General features: G+C 39.8%; 1 protein-coding gene across 1 annotated transcript in view; it reads right to left on the bottom strand.

Moving 5' to 3' along the window:
* The window catches only part of FAF1 (Fas associated factor 1), a 476,212-nt gene that overhangs the window by 110,938 nt on the left and 345,164 nt on the right, over positions 1–20,110 (bottom strand). Inside the window, exons 14-15 of the mRNA XM_062191295.1 lie at positions 7,949–8,085; positions 720–808 (exon numbers count right to left, since the gene is read on the bottom strand). Of these exons, the coding sequence (XP_062047279.1) occupies positions 720–808; positions 7,949–8,085 (226 nt within the window). The remainder of the gene's footprint in view (positions 1–719; positions 809–7,948; positions 8,086–20,110) is intronic.

Consider the following 20,110-nt stretch of genomic DNA (forward strand, 5'->3'; position numbering starts at 1 on the left):
TGTGTTTATTGTCAATCAATCTCAATAGTTAAAAAGTGTCAGGGAATCTTACAAGTGAGTGATAAAACCTATATAGTAGGCCGGCACCGCGGCTCACTAGGCTAATCCTCTGCCTGCGGTGCCAGCACCCCAGGTTCTAGTCCCGGTTGGGGCGCCGGATTCTGTCCTGGTTGCTCCTCTTCCAGTTCAGCTCTCTGCTGTGGCCCAGGAGTGCAGTGGAGGGTGGTCCAAGTGCTTGGGCCCTGCACCCACATGGGAGACCAGGAGAAGCACCTGGCTCTAGGCTTCGGATCAGTGCGGTATGCTGGCCACAGGGCGCCGGCTGCAGCAGCCATTGGGGGGTGAACCAAAGGAAAAGGAAGACCTTTCTCTACCTGTCTTTCTCTCTCACTGTCCACTCTGCCTGTCAAAAAAACAAAACAAAAGAAAAGAAAACAACAACAAAGAAACCCAAACCTATATAGTAGCCATCATTTCCTGGAGAGTAGTATCTTCCGTAAACATGCCTGTGAACTCATTTCTCTGAAACTGATCTCCTGTCACTACCCCAAATCTAGAAAAGTGTAAAAAGCCTATAAATTTAAACAAATTATTGAGCCTTGGGGTGATGAAAAGAATAGACAGAATGGTAAACCCAACTGCATAACCTCAGATGCTATATCACGTGACAAATTAACTCATGAAAATCCTGTGAAAGGTCTGCTTAGCCTTGTCCTTACCTCATCCTTTATGTCTTCCTGTTGCTGGGCTGTGAAGATCTCCATTGCAGCCATGAGTCTCATCATTAACTCATCCACTGTTGTGTTACCTAACAATACATAAAGATGGCCAAACCTTATTTTAGACAAAGTTTTTATATGCAAATTCAACTGATTAAGTTATTTAAAAGTAGAAAGGCATTTTAGAAGTAATCTGAAAGGACTAACTATAGTCTAAAATTTATGGACTAGTATACTAATGTCTAGTTAAAATACTTTCATGTTTTCATGTAAATTATTTTTATGTTCAATGAAAAAGTAAAGTACTATACCAGCAGCTAAAGAGTTAGATTTGAAGAACTTTTCAAACCACAAAGATGAATGTCTAAGTCATGAGGTTTAAAAGTTCTTTCAAATTATGAAAAGATATCAGGGGCCAGCGTTGTGGTGTAGCAGGTAAAACAGCTGCCTGTGATACTGGCATCCCATATGGGTGCCAATTCGAGTTCACGCTGTTTCACTTCCTATCTTGCTCCCTACTAATGGCCTGAAAAAAGTAGTGAAAGATGGCTCAAGTCCTTAGGCCCTTGTCACCCACGTAGGAGACCTAGATGAAGCTTCTGGTTCCTGGCTTTGGCCTGGCCCAGCCCTGGACACTTATGGCCATCAGGGTAGTAAACCAGCAGATGCAAGATCAATTTCTCTATCCCTCCTTCTTCTCTTCATAATGGACTTTCAAATAAATAAAAATAAAAAAGATTTATCCATCTAGCTCTTTTGAAAAAAAAATCTACTTAATAAGTAACAACAACTAACAAATGTTTTACATGTCATTGATCAGGCTACATACATACATATATTCTATATTATTTAATCTACAAAAATTCTATGAAGAGGGTTCTATAATTTGGATTTTAAGGAGATGGAAAATGAGCCTTAGAAAGCTCAAGTAATATACCTAACCAAGGTAAAGCTGCTTAAGTGATGGGGCCAGAATTAAACCAGATGAGTCTGACTCAAAAGCCTGCCCTCCTGGTGCTGTGGTGCAGTAGGTTAATCCTCCATCTGTGGTGCCAGCATCCCATATAAGCGCTGGTTCTAATCCCGGCTGCTCCTCTTCTGATCCAGCTCTCTGCTATGGCCTGGGAAAGCAGTATAAGATGGCCTAAGTCCTTGGGTCCCTGCACCCATGTGGGAGATTCAGAAGAAGCTCCTGGCTCCTGACTTTGGATCAGCGCAGCTCTGGCCATTGTGGCCATTTGGGGAGTGAACCAACGGAAGGAAGATGTTTCTCTCTGTCTCTCTCACTGTCTGTAATGCTACCTTAAAAAAAAAAAAAAAAAAGCCTGCCCTCTCTGCCAGTACAGTGCACAGCCTTTACTTAGATTTATTTCCTGGGGCTGGCATTGTGGCACAGCAGGTAATGCTGCTATCTGCAGTGTCGGCATCATCATACGGCTGCTGGTTCAAGACTCGGCTGCTCCACTATCAATCCAGCTCTCTGCTGTGGCCTGAGAAAGCAGTAGAAGATGGCTCAAGTCCTTGGACCCCCGCACCTTTGTGGGAGATCCAGAAGAAGCTCCTGGCTCCTGGCTTCAGATCAGCTCAGCTTCGGCTGTTGTGGAAGACCTCTCTCTCTCTCTCTGCCTCTCTGTAACTCTTTCAAATAAGTAAATCTTAAAAAGTTAATTTACTATCACTAAAAATTCTGTTATCAAACAGTAATTTCAAAAAACTTTATTTCTTCTTTGTTCAACTGATATTTTCCCCTTTCACCTGCTTTCAAATGAACATAATTTTATGAACATATTAAAAATGTTCAATTTTCCTTAATATCATTTTATCCATATCCAAGTCAATCACAAACATATAGCACACTCATGTCATTTCCTGTATGCATTAAATCCTTGTTACTTGCTTGGGATATACCTACAAGAAAGATATTCATGAGGCTATATTAAGATATGGCAATTACCTCCTCTCAAACCTATAGGCATAAACAGTTAAGTTTTTCTTTAGGGCCTGAGAAGAGGTCTCTTGCTCTAGTAATTAAATGAATAGGACAATGAAAAGCAAGCATCCTTGCTAGTGCTTTTCCAAAGTAGGGCTTGACAAACACCATCTTCCAATGGCCCTTTCCCTATTTTTCCTTATGATTACTAGCAACATGAGATTAGGGAGCATCTGTGGTCCTTAATAAATGATTCAATGCATTCACATCAGCATTACTCTTTCAATAAATAAAATAAAGGACAAATGTTATCTCTACACTAAGAAACAATAATTGGTTTTGGAATCAGAGCCCCCAATGTAGCTTTGCTACTTATAAGCTATATAACTCAGTACCTAGAAATTGTCTAGCTCATGACAAGGGCTTAATAAATATTTGTTTAATAAACAGATGATGAGTAAGAGAACAAGTAGATTGGCACTAAGGACCAATTTCCTTATTATCAAAATGAAGATAATAATGAAGATAATACTTTTCTATAAGGTTCTTAGAAGGATCAGAGATAACGTAAAACAATCAATGATAGTTATTAATATATATGACAGATGGCACAAGACGTGCAGGAGCACCTTCAATGTAGATTTTGTTACTGGGCAAGTCTCTGGATTTCCTTTTCTCATTTGCAAACTGTAGTGACTACAACTTACAGCATAGGAAATGAATACTTTATGGAGTATGCTAGAATAATCAATGGGAAACTACTATAGTTATTATAGTAGACCACATACCAGCCATTAATTTTCAGGCTTAAGCCACTGCTCATCAGTTATGCATCAGCTCTAACTAGGATCCACTGTCAAATTGGACTCATAGGTAATTTACACTTAAGTCTAACGATCCAAGAGAGGGAAAAGGAACCAGTTAATGCAGTTCAGGGAAAATTTACTCATTATAGATTTTTATAGTGTTCTAAAGAATTTCTACTCAAAAAACTTTTGTTGATGTGGGTTTTAGCTACCAATAGTTACTATGCTGGAAATTAAAACTGAAGTATTTAAAGCATTTATCATTCATTTACAAGTGATGATAACAAACCCATTACATATTAATATAAATATTACATTTTTATGAAAAATATTTTTAAAGAAAGTTTTATGAGAAGAGCGGCACTGTTAATAGTTTTGCAAATCTTTGTAATGTCTGCCTTAAAAAAAAAAACTTTATTTTCATATCTCCTTCTGTATTACACCAGGTATGCTGTGCTGGTTGCAATTTATGAAAAAAAAAAAAAATCTTGCCCTTCATGGATATGCAACTGGAAAAGGTAGAAGTATTTTAATAAATAATTGGGGTTTTTCTTGGTTAATACTACACTGAAATTAACATCAGCAAACTTTTCTTTTTTTTCCTTTCTTTCTTCTTCTTCTTTTTTTTTTATTTTTTTAAAGATTTATTTACTTGAACAGCAGAGTTACAGAGAGAGAGAGAGAGAGAGGGAGAGAGAAAGAGGTCTTCCATCCACTGGTTCACTCCCCAAATGGTCACAACAGCAGAAGCTGGGCTGGTCCAAAACCAGGAGCCATGGAGCTTCTCCTGGGTCTTGTGGGTGCAGGGGCCCAAGCAGTTGGGTCATCATTTGCTACTTCCCCAGGTGCATCAGCAGGGAGCTGGAACAGAATTGGAGCAGCCAGAATACGAACTAGAGCCTATGTGGTATGCTGGCACCACAGGCGGTGGCTTTACCTGTTATGCCCTAGTGCTGGCCCTGCAGAAGTTTCTTCAAATTAGATACATCTGGCATTTGAAATCCTATCAGTGAGCTTTCTATATGTTGGTATATATATATATATATTTAAAGATTTGGTATATATATATTTAAATTTTTAAATATATACATTAAGATTTATTTTATTTATTTGAAAGACAGAGTTATAGAGAGAGGTAGAGACAGAGAGAGAAATCTTCCATCCGCTGGCTCAATCCCCAGATGGCCACAACAGTCGGAGCTGCACTGATCTGAAGCCAAAAGCCAGGAGATTCTTCCAGGTCTCCCAAGTAGGTGCAGGGGCCCAAGCACTTGGGCCATACTCCACTGCTATTCCAGGCCATAGCAGAGATCTGGAGCGGAAGAAAAGCAGCCGGGAATAGGACTGGCACCCATATGGGATACCAGCAACTCAGGCCAGGGCTTTAACCCACTGCACCACAGAGCCAGCCCCTGTATGTTGGTATATTAAAATCAATAGTCTTTCAAGTGGATCTTCTACTCATGTGTAATTTTATATCACAAATTAGTCATTTGGAAAACCTTCATTCATAGATTTATGTATTTCTTCTGAAATTAACAAACTTCATTACATGACATCGAAAACTTATATTGCTAATACCACCACTGATGTCATCAGAAAAACATTTCAGCTGTCTATGTCAGAGGATACAAATTTTTGTTTGAAAACTCAAATTTTATCATTGGTGACAAATATCATCAATTCTTTTAATCAGAAGTGATAGATTAACTTTGTTCATTTTGGAGAAAATGTCTGCCTAATACCAAATATGCCTATCATATATTTTTAAAATTACTTTTACTTTCTTTATTTGGAAGGTAGACATACAGACACACATACACACACACAGATACAGACAGGAGATATTCTATCCTCTGGTTCATTCCACAAAGACCCACAACAGCTGGGATTGAGCCAGACCAAAGTCTGGAGCCGGAACTCAATCTGGGTCTCCCAAATGGGTGGCAGGGATCTAAGCACTTCAGTCATCAAAGCTGCCTCCCAGGGTGTACATTAGCAGGAAGCCGGAATTGGAAGCAGAGCTGGGACTCAAAACTAGGCAATGCTAAGGGATGTGCACATCTGCTATACCAAATGCCTGCCCAGTCACATTTTCAAGTAAAAATTATTTCTGTTAAAAAAAAACAAAACAAAACAAAACAAGTAGTTCATCTCTAATAAACACACAGTACTTTATCCATATCTCCCACTGTGTCACACAAACTAAAGGATTAACATTTAATAAAAGTAATAATTTTTATTGCTTCACTAAGGATAATTCTTAAATGACTTTCCTTTCCTTTTGTTCTTCTTCCCCTTTTTACCTGCATGTATGTGGCAGTGAAAAATATGATATTAGTATAATTTTGTGCCATGGTCTGATTTGTGCTAACATATCATCAGTTTTATGAATCATTGCTTTTAAGTGACTAGTGTAAATGTCAAGGCAATAAAGATTTCTTTTTTCTTAAGATTTATTTTATTTTATTTTTTATTTTTATTTTATTTTTTTGACAGGTAGAGTGGACAGTGAGAGAGAGAGAGAGAGAGAGAGACAGAGAGAAAGGTCTTCCTTTTGCAGTTGGTTCACCCTCCAATGGCTGCTGCAGCCAGCGCACCGCGCTGATCCAAAGGCAGGAGCCAGGTACTTACCCTGGTCTTCCATGGGGTGCAGGGCCCAAGCACTTGGGCCATCCTCCACTGCCTTCCTGGGCCATAGCAGAGAGCTGGCCTGGAAGAGGGGCAACCAGGACAGAATCCGGTGCCCGACCGGACTAGAACCCGGTGTACCGGCGCCGCTACGCGGAGGATTAGCCTGTTGAGCCACGGCGCCGGCCTTAAGATTTATTTTATTTATTTGGAAGAGTTACAGAGAGAGGTAGAGACAGAGATAGAGGTCTTCCATCCTCTGGTTCACTACCCAAATGGCCGCAACGGCCGGACCTGCACCGATCTGAAGCCAGGAGCCAGGAGATTTCTCTTGGTCTCCCACGGGTGCAGGAACCCAAGCACTTGGGCCATCCTCCACTGCTATTCCAGGACATAGCAGAGAGCTGGAGTGGAAGCGGAGCAGCTGGGACTAGAACCGGTGCCCATATGGGATGCCAGCGCTTCAGGCCAGGGCTTTAACCCATTGCGCTACAGCGCCAGCCCCAGCAATAAAGATTTCTAAAAAAAGTATTATATTATGAGAATAATTTTGACCATGCAGATCCCTGAAAGGTTTAGGCTATCTTTGGAGTCTATAAACCACACTTTGAGAATCCCTAGCTATTGTAATACTGCGTCTGACAGTGAAAGCAGGAATAAAATGCTATGCTATCTTCCTTATCCATTTATCCCATGCCAATCAATTACATCAGCAAGTCTTTATTTTTTTTTTTTAAGATTTATTTTGACCGTCAGAGTTATAGAGAGAGAGGAAGAAAGAGAGAGGGCAACAGATCTTCCACCCACTGGTTCACTCCCCAAATGGCTACAATGGCCAGTTCTGGGCCAGGATGAGGCCAGAAGTTTCTTCTGGGTCTTTCACATGGGAATCAGGGGCCCAGGTAATTAGGCCACTTTCCACTGTTTTCCCAGGACTTTAGCAGGGAGCTGGATTGGAAGTGGAGCAGCCAGGACTCATATCAGAGCCTATGTGGGATGCTGGTATCACAGGTGGCAGCTTTAAACACTACACCACAATGCTGGCATCAGCAGGTCTTTTCTAACACTGCTTATGAATTGAATGCTTTAGTTACTGAGAAACATAAAGTACCACAAGTCTGTTTTGTTTGGGGTTTAAAAGCACTGGAATTTAGATTACCCTTTCTGTATTAGACTTAAATGAGGACAGTATCCCAGACATAAGAAATCTTTTTCTTGGTAGCATAAAGTTACACTGTTTTCACTTTAAGTATTGCCACAAACAAGTTAATTTTATACCATTTCCCAGAGGGCAGTAGTAACAGCAAAAAACAAAAACTGTATTCTTTTTTTTTTTTTGGTCACGAAAGTATACTACTGTTAAATTCATAGGCATCTGATAGCTTCATGCCTCAGGGTTGTATCCTAGACATGGAATCACACAAATCAGGAGAAACAATTGCCACTGTGGACAATTCAATTTGCAATCTATGGTCACTGGGTTTTCCAAATAACTAAACAGAAGCATTTCTTTCAATTAATACACACTACTATCATAAATCAATATAAATAAGAAACATTATATTTGGTAACTGATTATGACCTAGCTGCTAGTTTGGAGAATTTTGCAATTCTGAACATTTGAGTTGAAAATTTCATGTCATAAGGACTGTACAATTATATCAATATGGTTCTCTTGGATTTTTATGCAGCATATCTTATTTTCTATGGCACTTTTGGAAGACATTTTTATTCAAGAGGTTCTATATTTTAAAACACAAAGACATTTACCAATACAAAGACATACTGTCAGCTTTGATGTTAAAAATCATAAAGTTACAATAATGCTCAAGATTCTACTTCTCTTGTGACATGTACCTTACCTTGGATCACATTTAACACTTCGTTAGATGACCGCTTTCCCATAATAATTAGGAAAAGTGGAAACTGGTCTGTTTTCTGGGTCCGAATGGTTTGTGCAACAACACTGCCAAAATGTCTGTTACACATCGTCAGAAATCTAAAACAGGAAACAATTCAAAGTAAGTTTTATTTCACTCTAAAAACAACAACAAAAAACTGATTTACTAGTTATGTAAAAATTATACAGCTTACCGATATTAATTTATACAATCTTGCTATACTGAGTTCAACTAAATCTTAAATGATATAGAAATGATTAACATATTGAAAAGCAGAAGACAATTTAAATGATGTCTGGGGCTGACATCATAGGATTCTTAGTCTAAAACATGCAAGCTGAACTATCCTAAATTATAAGAACAAAACATAAATTCTGAGATGAGAGAATTTCTTAAATAGGACCAACAGGATAGTGTGGTACAAAGGTAAATTGATAAAACTTATCCCAAGAAATCGAATTTAGAAATCTTTTCTCAAGTCTCCAAATGAAGAACTGTACTTCAGAACTGTTTTCTCCAGTAGTAGAGGTCTTCTAGTTTCATACTTAGTATGGGATAAAAATAATAATTCTAAGCTTTTAACCAAAAAAAGCACAGAGATATTAGCATACCAGAGTCTAGCATTAGTATTCTTAACACGATCTGGAATAAATGAAAAAACTGATAAAGCTTTTCTCTTCTATTAGAGGACTGTTTGAAATTAGCATTTCTTTCAAGAGAAAAGGGTAGCTTATGATATGTTTTCAGATCTGATGGTAAAAAGTAAATGTCATAATAATAATGAATTATGAAAGACCAAATGCAAATATAGAATGCTTTAATAAGATCCAATTTAATAAAGTCTGTAAAAATAATGGACTTTTAATAACACAGGTCACAAAAGGCAAAACAGTGGAAATTCTGGGGACTAGCCACTGGTACTGGCTTATTAATTCTTAATTATGTTCATGAAAGGCAACTTAAATCGTGTGTTTTCTTATGCCTTATGAAAATATTTTAGGTAACAACTCCTCTGAAATGTATGTTCTAGCTGATGAGCAAAGTTCTGTCGTCACATGCATTAGAAGGTAAATCTATTTGAAAAGACAAGCAGCATTAAAATGTCATGTTCTCAGATTCATTTGATAACCAAATTTAAAACAGAATCAAACCTCTTAATTTTTAAAGACAATATATTTTCTGTCTATAGAAATCCATCTCTGAAATTTAGGCTGAATTACCTATAAAACCTGTGCTGTGACAGAAGAAGTTAAGGTGCACTAAGACTGTCAGCAAGAGTGTCAAGACAAGTTAGCACCATGCAGTAAGTTCATTGGGAGGTAGGCTCATTTACACAGTTAGATCAGCAATAACCAGACCTTATGGCAATTTGAAATGACAAGGCCTTAAGAAATCCATCATCAGCCATGAAATATCAGTGCCCCCATGAAAATTCAAAATCTCCACATTCCACAACTATTATGGGATAAAAGGTGCTCAAGCAGCCTAAGCCTCCATACCAAATTTCACACCCATATAGCTTTAACTCAACAATGGAGATGTTTAGGTCAGGGGACTTAGAAAGTTAGGATCTCATTTTTCTTTCTGCTTCTTAGCAAACTATTTTAAATCAGTCTTGACTCTGATCTGATCACTGTCAACCTCTAAAATTAAAGATGTCAAAAACAGTTGGAATGCCATCTCCCACAAAAAGAAACTAAGTCCTTGTTGCTTTCACACCAATGAATTAAATGGATATCACACTATAGAAGCCCATCACAGCAATAGCCTTACAACTGAGAGTAAATACTATCAAAACAGTATGCCCTCCTCCCATAAAAGGAAGGAAGAAAGCAAGAAAGGAAGGAAGAAAAGGAAGGAAGGAAGGAAAGGAAGGAGGAGCAAGGAGGCTTAGTGGTATTAAGAGTTCCATTTCAAGGTATTTTTGCCGAGAAACTGTATAGTTCCCAAATTCTCTCTTTGTGAAAATGAGTAAGAAGTCAAAATAATTATGAAAATGTAGGTATCTGATGGGCTTTAAGTAGCATGACAAATTTCACAACTATTCAACACACTTTCAAGGGATGTATAGTCTTCAAAGGCACATAGCCATTCAATTAAATATAAAAAAAAAACAAAAAACACAAAGATATCAGTTTTTTTCTAAGTATCAGTAAATCGTTCCAAACTTCTGGAGCTAGTTGCGAAATATACAGGGATCACACACTGAGGCCGACTCTCTCTAGTAGCTTTAATTCTAATCAAAGAGAGACTGTTAAAATTTTAATTAATCTGGGCAGCATAGTAGTACTATATTTAAGCTACTGCTTGGGACACCTACATCCCATATCAGAGTGCCTGGGTTTGAGTCCCATCTCTACTTCACATCCAGTTTTCTGCTACTGCCTACCCTAGGAGACAGCAGATGATGGCTCCAGTGCTTGAGTCCCTACCACCCCTGTGGCAGATCCAGATGGAGTTCCTGGCTCCTGGCTTTTACCTGGCCCAACCCCAGCTGTTGAAGGCAACTTGGGAGTAAACCAATGGATAGAAGATCCAGTGTTTTTTTTTTCTCTCTCTCTCTCTCTTGCTCTGCCTTTCAAATAAATACAACTTTAAACATTTTTAATTACTCTGATTCATCTTCTTAAATTCTGAATCATGTCTGAGATTTTTCAAACTGCAATCACTGAGAGTCTGTACAGTCAATGGACATTACCAACTTACAAAATTTCTACTGTCCAGTTCTTCCAATATAATTAAGAAGTACTTGAGGTAGCACTTCACAGCACTGACATTCAATCTTTCTCAAAGCTAAGAGGCTCTGCTTCTCCTTCTTAATTTTATTTACAGCACAAAGTTATCCACAACACACTACCTACAGAAAAAAATTCAGCTCAGAACATCAGAAGAAAAACAAAGATGGGAAAAACAAGTCATTTTAAGAGAAAAAGTATGGTTCTTACAATTTTACAGAGAAAGCTCCCATCTGCTGGTTTACTCCCCAAATGTCTATATCTATATCAGAGTGTCTGGGCTCAAGTCTTAACCTCTAGGTCAAATGCCAGCTCCTAATAATGTTAATTTAAAATTAAGAATTGTTATCAAAATTTTTGACTCTTTCTCCCTGAACCACATCTTTCTGATAATGTATGAATCACTTCTCCAAAATGAGAGATTACTGTGCGGAAGAAAAGAAATGTTTAACCATACGAAGGACTTCTCTAACATTGCTGAGCTAAGCCTTTCCTTAGCTGCAACTGCTTACATTCCATTACTTCTTTTGAAGCCATGTCAGTTTAAGCGTGTAAAACAGGCCAAACAAGGAGTTTTTGCTATAGTAATAAGCCTCATCATTTACACATTCATGTGACCTGGGTGTGTTCAGTGAAATTTATGTAGATCTATAGAAAAATAAGAATGTTAAGACAGAAAAAGAACCTCACATCAAATATATACCCAGCTAAAATGGAATTCTCCTTTCCCCTTTAATAGGAAAATAAAATCAAAGCCCTTTAACACATGAAGTGACACCTATCAAGTCACTAGCTCTGTCAAGAATACCACAATCATGCCAAAGAGTGCTGTTTTGAAAGGTAGAGTTACAGACAGTGAGAGGAAGAGACAGAGAGAAAAAGGTCTTCCTTCCATTGGTTCACTCCTCAATTGGCCAATCTGAAGCCAGGAACCAGGAGCCAGAAGCTTCTTCTGGGTCTCCCACGCGGGTGCAGAGGCCCAAGGACTCGGGCCCATCCTCCACTGCTTTCCCAGGCCATAGCAGAGAGCTGGATTGGAAGAGCAGCAGCCGGATCTCAAATCGCGCCCATATGGGATACTGGCGCTGCAGTCAGAGGATTAACCAGCCCCTTTTGTCATTTGAGGATGGCTTTGATTGCTAGAAGTAGTTTGATTTCTTTGGTTCAAACTGAGTTAGGGAAACAGGGTAAATGAGTAAGCTGGGGGAGTCTGACTAAAAGGGCAGTGATCATCAACCTTTGGTGACCTACGAATCACCTAGAAAGTTTCATTAAAAGGCAAATTCTAGGGCTGGTGCTAGGGCACAGCGGGCTAAAGCCATGGCCTGCAGTTCCCGCCATAAGGGCACCAGTGGATGGAAGATCTCTCCTGTCACTCCTCTCTCTCTATACCTCTGTCTTTCTAATAAATAGATAAATCTTAAAGAAAAGAAAAGGCAAGTTCCTTAGCCCCATCCTAAGATTCTGATTCAGTAGATCTGGGGTGAGGCCCATATCTTGTTTTTGTTTGTTTGTTTGTTTTTTAATTTATTTATGGGGCCAGTGCTGTGGCACAGTGGGTTAAGCCATGGCCTGCAGCGCCATCATCCCATATGGTCAATGGCTAGAGTCCTGACTGCTCTACTTCCAATTTTGCTCCTTGCTAATGCGCCTGGGAAAGCAGCATAAGGTGGCCTAAGTGCATGGGTCCCTACCACCCACATAGGAGACCTGGAAGAAGCTCCTGGCTTCTGGCTTTGGCTTGGTCCAGTTTCAGTCATTGTTGCGGGGCATGATCGCAGCCATGGCGCGGCCAGGCCAGGCCCGGGGGCTCCGCATGCGCAGCTGCCCCTGGGTGCCCCCGCCCAAGCTGCGCAGAACGGAGCCGCGCAGAGCCGAATAAGATGGCGCCCAGAGGAAGTAAGATGGGCGGAATCCAAAGTTGTTTACCACTAAAACTAATTGGCTGCGCAACATCAGGGGAGGCAACAAAACTAGTAACAAGTGTATAGACATAGGGCTAGTCCTACAGAAATCCCCCCCCCCCCACGGTGATTTTTTAAGTGATTGGTTGGTCCTTAGCCCTGCCCCAGTGACTTTGCAGTTTTGTGCTATAAAAGGTACTATTATGCACAAAGTAAATGAGTTCTTGCTACTAGACTTGGCTCCCCGCTGCGTCTGATTGTCTCCGGGATCGGGAGGCTGGGGAACAGGCGAGCGGCGCACTCACCTTTCCTCGGACCCAGTCCATCCTGTACGGGTGGACTAAGACCCTGCATCTGTGGCCATCTGGGGAGTGAACCAGCAGACAGAAGATCTCTCTCTCTGACTCTGCTTTTTTCCTCTATAACTGCTTCAAAGGTAACACTGATGATTTTGACTTTTTCTATCTGATAAAAAAGTATCATAACATGGCCAAAAGATAAATGACAAATGGATAAAAATTTTGAATTTCAAGTCACATAAAAAGGTTAATTTCCTAAACATAAAGAACTCTTATAAACCAAAAATTAAAAATCAATAAATAAGACAAAAAGACAGCTCCCAGAAAAAGAAACAGTAATGACTCATAGGTATATGAAAGGTTACTGAAAATAACTCATAATGAGCTAATACCCAATTAAAGCTATATTAAGAAAGCATTCTTTACTTGTTAGATTAGTAAAGATAATTGCACACATTCTTTCCCCTCAGCAATTCTATATCCAGGTCTTTAATTTATTTTCATGTGAAAATCAACTATGTACACAGTTAATTACTGTGGGTTTGTAATGACAAAATATTAGAACTAATCCAAATGTCCATCAGTAGAGCCTATTTGAATAAAATAATACTACTTTAATGAAATTTAAAGAAAACTATGTAGCCATAAAATAGAGAGCTCTTTATAAACTGATAATGGATTATCTTTAAAATCTAGCATGAGTAGAAAAAGTAAGGGGATCAATAGTCTGTACCATCAAACAGAAAATATGGATAAATAAGAAACTCAAAATATTGTCTCTGGTTCTCAGGTTCATGATCCTGATTTTTAGCAATGTGTAGTTTTTATATAATTTTATTCTATGACAATGTGATTTAGAAAAGTGGTAAAACATCCAAATATTAACATACTAAACAAAGAACAAGTTAGTGGAAATAGCATAGCATTATGGGAAGAACAAAGACTTTGGAGTTGAACTTGATCTTGATAGTTGTTTCTTATTATTACTTATAAGTTGTTTCTTTTTTTTTTAAATTTTTTTTTTTTAATTTTTGACAGGCAGAGTGGACAGTAGAGGGGGACAGAGAGAAAGGTCTTCCTTTTCCATTGGTTCACCCTCCAATGGCCACTGCGGTAGGCGCGCTGTGGCCAGCGCCGCGCTGTTCCGATGGCAGGAGCCAGGTGCTTCTCCTGGTCTCCCATGGGGTGCAGGGCCCAAGCACTTGGGCCATCCTCCACTACACTCCCTGGCCACAGCAGAGAGCTGGCCTGGAAGAGGGGCAACCGGGACAGGATCGGTGCCCCGACCGGGACTAGAACCCGGTGTGCTGGCGCCGCAAGGCGGAGGATTAGCCTACTGAGCCGCGGCGCCGGCCATAAGTTGTTTCTTTGGATTAACTAAATCTGAGCCTTTTTAAAAATTTTAAGACATACAAATTTCATGTGTTCATATATATACATTTAGGAAAAAACTTCCAACCCTACTCTCTCTCCCACCCATGCTCCCACCCTTCTTCCTCCTCCGTCTCCTATTCCCACTCTTAATTTTTACAAAAATATATTTTCAGTTTACTTTATACTCATAAGATTAACCCTACACTAAGTAGAGTTCAACAAATAGTATGAAGAAAAAAACACTGTTTGTTCCTCAACAGTAGAGGCATGGGCTGTAAACCACCTTATACATTACATTTTAGGTACTCTATATTAGTTACCACAAATCAGGGGAAACATATGGTGACTGTCTTTTTGGGACTGGCTTATTTCACTAAGTTTAATGATTTCTAGTTGCATCCATTTTGTTGCAAAATACAGGATTTCATTTATTTTTTAGTTGTTGAGTAGTGTCCCAAAGTGTACATACTCCATAATTTCTTTATCCAGTTATCACTTGATGGACATCTGGGTTGATTCCATATCTTAGCTTTTGTGAATTGAGCTGCAGTGAACATGAGTACAGATAATTCTCTCATATGCTGCTTTCATTTTGTTTAGGTAAATTCCCTGGAGTGGGATAGCTGGGTCATTTGGTAGATCTGTTTTCAGATTTCTGAGGTATCTCCATACTGTCTTTCATAATAGCTGTACCAACATTCTTTAGTTTTTTCTTTTTAAAGATTGATTGATTTATTTGAAAGTCAGAGTTATACAAAGAGAGGAGAGGTAGAGAGAGAGAGGTCTTCCATCCGATGGTTCATTCCCCAATTGGCCACAATGGCCAGAGCTGTGCGATCCAAAGCCAGGAACCAGGAGCTTATTCCAGGCCTCCCACGTGGATGCAGGGGCTCAAGGACTTGGGCCCTCTTCTACTCCTTTCCCAGGCCATAGCAGAGAGCTGGATCATAAGTGGAGCAACTAGGACTTGAACTTGCGCCCGTGTTTCAGGCCAGGGTGTTAACCCACTGTGCCACAGTGCCCAGCCCCTCCACCAACATTCTTTGCATTCCCATTAACAATGGATTAGGGTACCTTTTTCCTCACATTCTTGCCAGCATTTACAGATTGTTGATTTCTGTCTGAGAGCCATTCTAACTGGGGTGAGGTGAAACCTCATTGTGGTTTTGATTTGCATTTCCCCCATAGCTAGTGATCCTGAGCATTTTTTCAACTGTCTGTTGGCCATTTGAATTTCCTCATTTGAGGGGTGGGTATTATGGCATAGCAGGTAAAACCACTGCCTGCAGCACCAACATCCCATATGGGTGCTGGTTCAAGTCCTGGCTGCTTCACTCCCGATCCATCTCCCTGATAATGTGCCTGGGAGGGCATCAGAAGATGGCATAATCCCTTGGGCCCCTGCCACCCAAAGAAGCTCTGGCTTCCGCCTGGCCCAGCTCTGGGGGTTGTGGCCATTTTTGGAGTGAACCAGTGGATGGAAGATCTCTCTCTTTCTGTAACTCTTTCAAATAAGTAAATCTAAAAAAAAAAGCCCGTTCAAGTCCTTTGCCCTGATCCTGTTTTTTTTTTTTTTCTTTTTCTTTTCTTTTTTTTGCAGATGACACAATTTTAATATGAGTATAGAAAAACCCACAGATTCCCACAAAAATGTAAAATAAAAACCTGTTAAGTGAATTTATTAAGATTACAGGATACAAAGCCGGCGCCGTGGCTCAACAGGCTAATCCTCCGCCTTGTGGCACCGGCACACCGGGTTCTAGTCCCGGTCGGGTGCCGGATTCTGTCCCAGTTGCCCCTCTTCCAGGCCAGCTCTCTGCTGTGGCCCAGGAGTGCAGGGGAGGATGGCCCAAGTCCTTGGGCCCTGCACCCCATGGGAGACCAGGATAAACACCTGGCTCCTGCCATCGCATCAGCGCAGTGCGCCGGCTTCAGCGAGCCAACCGCAGCGGCCATTGGAGGGTGAACCAATGGCAAAAGGAAGACCTTTCTCTCTGTCTCTCTCTCTCACTGTCCACTCTGCCTGTCAAAAAAAAAAACAAAAAAACAAAAAAAACAAGATTACAGGATACAAAATCAACATATAAAACTCACTATTTTTTTTAAAGATTTATTTATTTATTCGAAAGTCAGTTACACAGACAAGGAGAGGCAGAGACAGAGATAGAGAGTGGGCCCATCAACTGGCCCACTCCCCAAATGGCTGCAATGGCTGGAGATGTGCCTATCTGAAGCCAGGAGCCTGGACCACCCCCTACCCCCAAGTCTCCCAAGGACCTGGGCCATTCTCCACTGCTCTCTTAGGCCACAGCAGAGAGCTGGATCGGAAGTGGAGCCCCCAGGACCCAAACTGGTGCCCATATGAGATGCCACTGGCAGCAGCCTTACCTGCTACGCCACAGCGCAGGCCCCAAAACTCATTATTTTTATACACAAATAACGAAATTGTTTTTTGCAATAGAGAAATCAGGAAAGCAATCTCATTTATACTAGCTTGGTAAAAAAAAATTCTGAATAAATTTAATCAACAAAATAAATGATTTACACAATAAAGATTGCAAAACATTGGTAAAGAAATTGAAGGGGCTGCTCTGTGGCATAGTTGGCCAAGCATCCGCTTGCAGTGCTGGCATCCCACATGGGCACCCGCTCCAGTCCCAGCCGCTCCTCTTCCAATCCAGGTCACCACTAGATCTCTATCTGGGAAAGCAGTAGAGGATGGCCCAAGCCCCAGGGCCCCCGCACCAGCATGGGAGACCAGGAGGAAGCTCCTCCTGGCTCCCGGCTTTGGACCGGCCCAGCCTCAGCCATTGTGGCCATCTGGGTAATGAAGCATCAGATGGAAGATCCCCCTGTCTCTCTGCCCCTGCCTCTCTGTAACTCTGCCTTTGAAATAAACAAACAAATCTCTTTAAAAAACAAATCTTCTTTAAAAAAGAAATTGAAGAGAATATAAAAAAAAAGAAGACATCCCATGTTCATAAATTAGAATTCATATTGGTAAATTGTCCATGCTACCCAAAGCAATCTACAGATATACTGCAATTCTTATTATAACACCAATGAAATTCTTCACAGAAGTAGAAAAACACTCTTAAAATTTGTATGAACCAACTTATAAAAGACTTCAAACAGCCAAAGCCATCTTGAGCAAAAATAAGAAAGCTGGAGGCAAAAACCATACAAAGCTATAGTAAGAAAAACATCACAGTTATCAGCACATAAACAGACACTAGACTAATGGAAATGAATATAGAACTCAGAAATTAATCTATGTACACACAAGCAACTGATTTTTTTTTTTTTACAAAGATACCAAGAACATTAGAGAAAAGAAATCCTATTCAATAAATGATACTGGGAAAAGTGAATAGCTCTATGTATAAACTGCATATCTGTAATGCCTCAAAATACATACCTTTTTTAATAGAAAACTTTTATTTAATCAATATAAATTTCAAAAGTACAACTTTTGGACTATAGCTATTCTTCCACCCATACCCACCCTCCCACCAGCAAACCATCCCATCTCCTACTAGCTCTTATTTATGACAAAAGTAATCACCCAAGGCTCTTGTCATGAGCTGCCAAGGCTATGGAAGCTCTTAAGTCCACAAACTCCAACCTTATTTAGACAAGGCCACAAAGTGGAAGTTCTCTCCTCCCTTCAGAGAAAGGCACTTCCTTCTTTGATGGCCCATTCTTTCCACCAAGATCTCACTCACAGAGATCTTTCATGTAGGTCATTTTTTGCCACAGTGTCTTGGCTTTCCAAGCCTGAGATACTCTCATGGGCTTTTTAACCAGATTCGAATGCCTTAAGGGGGCTGATTCTGAGTGCTGTTTAGGGCATTTGTCATTCTACATATCTGCTGTGGATCCTGCTTCCCATGTTGGATTGTTCCCTCCTTTTAAATTCTATCAATTATTATTAGCAGAAACTGGTCTAATTTATGTGATCCCTTTGACACTTAATCCTATCTTTAAGATCAGTCATAAACTTAAACTGATCACTTTAACTAGTAAGATGGCATTGATACCTGCCAACCTAATGGGATTTGGAGTCCCATGGCAAATTTTTCACTTTACCCTTAGGGGTAAGTCTGAGGGAACGTGTGCCAAACTGTACATCTCCTCCCTTTCTTATTCCCACATTTATTTCTAACAGGGATCAATTTTCAATTGGATTTAAACACCTAAGAATAATTCTATGTTAAGTAAAGAGTTCAACCAAGTTCATAACTGATCATAAAGATAGAATTAAGTGAGCCTGTTTTATTAATCTATAAAATAAAAATAATATCTGCTTTTGGAATTGGTTGTTGGATTAATAAATACTACTACTTTTTCCTTCATTTTTTATGCTTCAGAGTAAAATTAATGTGCACTTTCCCAAATTAAATATTTCATAGAATGTTCCTTAAAATAACTTATAGCAGTAATCTCAGACTCATATACATACAGAAAAGTTAATTTAATATCATGCTTGTCATTATATTATATTGCTATATAACTTTTAGATTATAAATTATGAGATAATGCTCTATTCTAGCATAGAGACATTTGAAGACATACTTTTTTTTTTTTTGACAGGCAGAGTGGACAGTGAGAGAGAGAGACAGAGAGAAAGGTCTTCCTTTTGCCGTTGGTTCACCCTCCAATGGCCGCTGCGGTAGGCGTGCTGCGGCCGGCGCACTGTGCTGATCCGATGGCAGGAGCCAGGGGCTTATCCTGGTCTCCCATGGGGTGCAGGGCCCAAGCACTTGGGCCATCCTCCACTGCACTCCCTGGCCACAGCAGAGAGCTGGCCTGGAAGAGGGGCAACCGGGACAGAATCCGGGTGCCCCGACCGGGACTAGAACCCGGTGTGCCAGCGACGCAAGGCGGAGGATTAGCCTAGTGAGCCGCGGCGCCGGAGACATACTTTTTTGTTATCATGTTCTTAAATTTTTTCTAGCTGCCAAATTTGGAGATTTTGTGGCTATTATTACGTAAAGGATTTTCAATGTCATCTATTTCAGGGTTGGTTGGTTTCTATGGGAACCTTGGCATTTATATATAATTTCCTTAGTTCCTGAAAAGAATTATCACTCTAATAGATTAAAAAAAAAAAATGTGAGAGTGCGTTAGTAGGAGTTCCATGCACAGAAGGGAAGTCTTTAAAAAAAAATAAATGGACAACAGCAGTCACTCATCAAAGCATCTGAGCAAGAATCTACTGCAACTCAGCACTTGATAATGGCTCATTTGAGACAGCTGATGGTTGACAAATGAGATGAGACTATGTTGACTCTGTATGCTTTCCCTCCACACTTCATACATTATGAGTTGAATCATCAAAAAGGCATATTTAAGGACCAATTATTTATGCTCCCTAAAGAACTGTCATTATTAAAAAAAGATTTAACACAACTACACAAGCGATTAATATTGAAAACATCTATTTAAAATATCTTCTGTAAAACAACAGGAGATAACTATTGCTTTTCCCAATGGCTCTCAAATAGGAAAATCATGCAGCAAAATTCAACATTGAATCTGATGCTAGGAAATCCTAAGATTTCCTACAAATATATTTCCTGTATATCCTATATTTCCATTTCTCAGAAAATGATAACTATAAATGGCAAACTGAAAGTTTATGGTATCATATCTGGCACACAGAGAAGCATACTTAACATCTACCAAATGGACAAATGAAAAAGTATATAACTATGACATCTCCCTTTTCTCTGTTAGATGCCGAAATTACAGAGCTGAATTCAGTGTTTAGGTATAACGTTTAAGTCAATCCAAATGCTTATTTTTTAA

Source organism: Lepus europaeus, chromosome 5 (assembly GCF_033115175.1).
Source record: "Lepus europaeus isolate LE1 chromosome 5, mLepTim1.pri, whole genome shotgun sequence".
In the NCBI taxonomy this organism is placed as follows: Eukaryota; Metazoa; Chordata; class Mammalia; order Lagomorpha; family Leporidae; genus Lepus; species Lepus europaeus.